Raw genomic sequence first — 5,577 nt, 5'->3', positions numbered from 1 at the left:
CTTCGTCCGCCATCTTGAAAATTTTAAAACAGCCAAAGTTATATCTGAACGTAAAATTTTCCGCTTTTTCATTTTCCGGTGTCAAAAAGGGGGATTTCCATTAAAAAAAAACCACTTCCGGTTGAAGTAACCCACTTTCGGTCAAAAGCAAAAGTTGAAAGGTACGCCATTTTGGTTCCCCCTCGAAACCCTACAACTTTTATATGAAACTTTTTTCGATTCCTGGCCACACAAACGAGTTATTGGAGGTGATAGATTCAGATGACTCACCCTGTATATATATATATATATATATATATATATATATATATATATATATATATATACAGGGTGTCCCGCGTAAGACGGACCAAAAGAAAAATATATATAGAACACATAAAAGTGAACAAAAATTGTATAGGTCATTTTTCAAACTACCATGTAAAATTTCGAGATATTAATTAAAATAGTTGGACAAATTAGAACACGCGACGCGACAGGCGGGACATACGGCTCGCAGCGGTCGGCTGTATATGTATATATACATATATATAATAGTTATAAGATAGCAAGAAAGGGGTAGTTTTCTAAAGAATAGTTTCACTTCTTAAACTTGAGCCTTCTCCAATATAAAAAATATGTATCCATTATTTTTAGTTACTCTAAAAATATGCCAAGTTTTATCGAAATTGGAGATAAGCACTTCGCGAATGTTCCTTGTGAAACGAAAGATATTGTATATTCGGTTTGCCCTTATCTATCTTTACCTGCCTTATGCTCTTACCTTATCTGCAAGGGCCGATGATTGTGCCCGGAGCTGCATTCGCCGCCTTCTTCTGACGATACACTCGACGCTCGTGGCGGTTCGTTCGTGTCCACGCTGACGTTTCTGCTTGGGTTGTAGCTTGGCACAAAGCTACTACTTACCGGAGACACTCCTTCCATTTCCATGCTGCCGCTGAAAATATATCAAATAAAAATAAGATATGTAAAGCGTAAATATTTAAGTTAGTTGGTTTATAAACAATTTTTTTTCGGATAACATTTTGCAAGAGGAAAAATAGTCTTAGAATTCGCTCAAAAACACGATAATATTGACCGAATGCGATTATTTCCGATCACCTTGTATATATATATATACAGGGTGTTCCCAAAAGGTGGTACCAAATTTTAGGAGTATGTAGTACTCGTTAAAACAAACCAAAAACTCTTAATAAACAGTACTCCGAAACCTTTTATTTCTGAGTTATGAAGCATTTTGTTCTGTGAAAAATAGAAAATAACTAAAATTTACAATAAATGTTCAATGTGCCCTCCGTCCATTTCAACACACAATTTGGCACGTCTCCTCATTGAAGATCGAAGATTTTCTTCAATTGTGCGTAAAATACTTTCCTCGAATGCAGGAGTTTTAACAAGTCGCGGTCTGTCGCAGTAATTAAAATTGGTTTGAACTGTCCGGTTTCACGTAAGCGTTGATTAATTTTGCTAAACATTCTTCTACTTGGCTGTCGGCGATTCGGATAAGCTGCATGATACAAGCGTGCTACTTTTGAAGCATTGCTCTTTGTCCTGCCATACATGAAATGAATATCTTTCATTTCAAAATTTGTGTAAAAATTAGCCATTTTTCAGATAACACAAAACTAGACACGGTCCACAATCCAAAGTTGAATCAACAATCCCTGCGTAATTAGGTGGTCACATACGGGCGTCCGTGAATGAACTGACTAAGAGACTTGGAAACTGTTGTCAACAAATACGAAATAAACCTGGACTCTTTGACCTTCAATGACGAAATATGCCGAAATGTGTATTGACATGAGCCGAAGGCACATTGAACATTTATTCTAGATTTAATTTATTTTCTATTTTTTACAAAACAAAATGCTTTATAACGCAGAAATAAAAGGTTTTCGGAGTACTGTTGATTAAGAGTTTTTGGTTTGTTTTAACGAGTACTACATACCCCTAAAATTTGGTACTACCTTTTGGAAACACCTTGTATATATAAACACTGTATAACTCTGTATTGTGACGTGACGGCTAGTGAGCGCCCGTAACAAGGTAGCATAGGGGCGTAAGAGAGTGTCGTGATAGCGAGTCGCCGTATTCCCACCGCACTCGATCGGAGGGGAGGGGAGGGGGAAGCGAAGAGAGCAATCCGCGAGTAATTTTTTGATAGAATCTAGCGAGTAATTTCCCGATCCGAAGCAGGAAGAGCAGATATCGACGGTGGAAGAACTGAGCTTGTGGAAGAGTTGCTATCGTCAAGAAGTCGAGGGAGGCCAGCAAAGCCAGGTGACTTCCCTCCAATATTATTAAATACCATCGTATGGCAGAACACGCTGTCGTAGCCTGCATTGTAACCTCTGTGAAGTTAGCCCCCACTTTTAATAAAAAAAATTTTTTTTGCATAAAATTACGCCAAATCGTTTGTAGAAATATGTAGTGAAAGACTTTTTGTTTATAATAAAAAAATGAAAAAGTTACAGGGGGTGAAAAAATCGTCAGCCCCCCAAAATGGCGGGCTGACTTAAAAAGTGACCTAATCGACGCCAAATAATTTGTAGAGGTTTGTAATGAAGGAATTTTCGTTTGTAGTTGTCCAGGAACAAAATGGCGACCAATTAAATAACTAAGGGTGCCGTATTTCCACTCCCTTGTGAGGGGCTGTCCTCTAAACCGACCATATCGAAGCCAAATAATTCGTAGAGGTTTGTAGTGAAGGAATTTTCGTTTGTAGTTGTTCAGAAAATAAGATACAGCCTCTACGACATTAAGGGTGGCGTATTTTCATCCCCTCGTGAGGGGCTGTCCTCTAAACCGGCTATATCGACTCGAACTAATTTGTAGAGGTTTGTAGTGAAGGAATTTTTGTTTGTAGTTGTCCAGAAACAAAATGGTGGCAAATTTAATATTTAAAGAAGACGTATTTCCACCTCCTCTTTCGGTACGACCACTCCCACCTGGGAAGGTCGAGGTGAGTTTCGTACCGAAAGAGCAAATCGGTTGCGGTAGCTAAGGTCAGTGATCAAGGTCAGGTCAAGGTGATCTTGACCGAATAGCTGTCGTTGAGAAGCTCTCGAACCGGCGGATCGTGATCGCCGCCACGTTTTAGAAGAGTCCGTAGAAATTGAATTGCGCATGTGATTATTTAACGCCGCACTTATTAGTGAGAAGGTGCAAAATAATAAAACTGTCGATCATTCAACGAAGTCAGGTGATTTTTTCCCCTGCGGAGCAAGTCTGCATCCTTCGCCGACTTAAAACACCTTATCGAACTACCGGAGCTTGTCGCGGATGCGGGTTATCACGCTAGCATGATTGCGCGGATAAATTTCGTGGGCACGTCAAGGCGTGCCTGGCGTCAAAATGAGACTCGCAGGGAACATCGGATTAGAGATTCAAAGCCGTGATAGTATTTTGGGACTTACGAAAGCAAAAAGGGTCACAGTATGTAAGAAATATTCACTGTTATACAAAATGTACCTGTGACTATGAGCAAGACTGCTAACGCGCGACGCTCTACTGCTACCTCGTGGAGTTCTCGGCATACCCTCGCATTCCTCCGTTTCGTAATCGCCGTCACCTAAGAACGTACTCGGTTGTCTGCTAACGGTCGTCAGGTTCATCAGAGATTCGTTGAGCGGCGGCACTTTCATCAATGCGAATTGCTGTTGAGCCTTTCTTAGGGACTCCATCCACGACTGGAAAATGCGGTACTGTTAGCTCGAGAGATTTTTGTTTGTCGAGTAAATACGAGAATCTATAGGCAGTTTTACCGAAGTTGTTTAATTTTTCTCTTTTTGTCTCAACTGCACTTTAAGTGATTTTATCTTTTTTGATGTTTGAACCTTTCGCAATATGGAGAAAAGACATAGCAGGATAAGTATGTATGGGTAAATATTCAGAAAACTGGTGCCACCTCCGACTTGACCTTGATATATGTTATCAAGGACAAGTAATAATGTGGCCTTAAGTAATAATCAGTAGGTTTTATGCGTCGCTTATTGTTCATTAAAAAGTTATTAACAAAAGAAGTTTGAAAAAAGTACTAGTTAAAATTATTTGCTATATGTGTAATTGCTTGATATAGTATGTGAATATATCTCGTGCAAAACAATATAATGTCTTTTGATAAACAGATATTCATTTAGTCTGTTTACACTGAAGAGATATAGAACGTTCATTATTCTTCTATTCTATTGGTTTTGAACTTTATTTCGTACTGTCATTATGTTATTGCACGAATTCATCTATTTATAACGTATAATTTCTAAAATTTAGTTAATTATTTAAAGAATAAGAATGTGTAATATGTATAGAAGTTGGATGCCATTGGTGTGGCAAAAATATAATTTATAATTACAATGAATCGTACGCGATTGTAATGGGACACTTTGGCTCCGTTACGTTCCACGTCGTGTTCTTTTTTCCTTTCAGAATTACGATGGTCCTTTTGTGTTGTTAACTTTTCATTTACTTTAGTTACTTAAGCAAGATGGATAATTTATGTTGGAAATATATATTCATATAAGAGCGAGAGAGTCTAAGACCCCTCAATCCCACGCACCGTGTTGTGTACTACAAGTGCCGCTAACCGCCGCTGCGCGGCGCACGCCAGGCATCAAGCCGATTCTCGCGGTTAAATTCTATCCAACGACAGGATATAGGGGAAGCCCGTGAGATTCTGATCATGGTGTAAGAATATAAGGCATTCCGGTGAATGCGCAGTAGTTACCAATCAGCATTTGCCACAAATGTGAGAAACTCAATGGATGCTCTCATCAGACGTAACGTTAGGTTAGTATATTTTGTGGCAGCTTTGTGATTAGTTCATGTTCTACCTCCGTGATGCGCAATACTTTACTTTATACACGAGTTGACCACCAATCTCCGAGGAGAATATCCCGTAGTATATCCCGAGAGACTCAGCTCCAGGTGACGAGTTGCCGTTCAATCGTCACTGTTTCTGACGACGACGACGACGACGTGTCGAGATTCGATCGTCGCTCACCGAACCTAGAGGACAATACGTCGGGATTCGACGACGGCTCCCTACCGCGCCAGCGGTGGCGCCTGTTATCCCGCCAGAATCGTCCCTGATAACCACGACGGATTGTGGAACCATCGTCGGATCACCGACTCCAAGAAGGACGTTTCCATTTATTGACGGACATCCTTCACCCATACAAAAACATTAATTCTTTTTGTGTATAGTGTAAATACGACAATAAATAAAACCTCGTATCAACAAGCTACGAATAATTACTAATAGTCGCACATTCTCTGCGCCGCAAATCACGAACCTTGGACTCCGGCGAGCCGATTCAGGCACGATCCCGAAAACGCTTCATTACATGATATAATGTGGAAACTATTATTATAAACAAATTCGTAGAAGAAAAAAGCAAAAGAGGACATGTTCCTTTAAGGCTCCTGGGGAGTCGCATCATCCATCTCTTTTTAATGACGTCAGAAGCGAGAAAACGCATGCTAAAAATTCCTGCAAAATACGTCGAGATAAACAGATATATCCACAAAACGACATTTGCGATCGATTAAGTACACCTCTAAAATACTCCGTACACTTTC

At 39.8% G+C, this 5,577-nt stretch overlaps 1 protein-coding gene across 25 annotated transcripts in view; it reads right to left on the bottom strand.

Annotated features, from left to right (window-relative positions):
• Positions 1–5,577, bottom strand: part of LOC116850282 (pleckstrin homology domain-containing family G member 5) — a 734,731-nt gene that overhangs the window by 92,415 nt on the left and 636,739 nt on the right. For all 25 annotated transcript variants that reach the window (XM_032828362.1, XM_032828366.1, XM_032828360.1 and 22 more), the window contains 2 exons: positions 3,472–3,689; positions 764–937 (listed from right to left, as the gene is read on the bottom strand). In XM_032828362.1, the coding sequence (XP_032684253.1) occupies positions 764–937; positions 3,472–3,689 (392 nt within the window). The remainder of the gene's footprint in view (positions 1–763; positions 938–3,471; positions 3,690–5,577) is intronic.

The sequence above is a fragment of the Odontomachus brunneus genome, unplaced genomic scaffold (assembly GCF_010583005.1).
Source record: "Odontomachus brunneus isolate Ranch 3 - 2012 unplaced genomic scaffold, Obru_v1 Obru_scaffold_141, whole genome shotgun sequence".
Taxonomy (NCBI): Eukaryota; Metazoa; Arthropoda; class Insecta; order Hymenoptera; family Formicidae; genus Odontomachus; species Odontomachus brunneus.
Note: the sequence above shows the minus strand (reverse complement) of the source record. Positions and strands in the feature narration are given on the sequence as shown.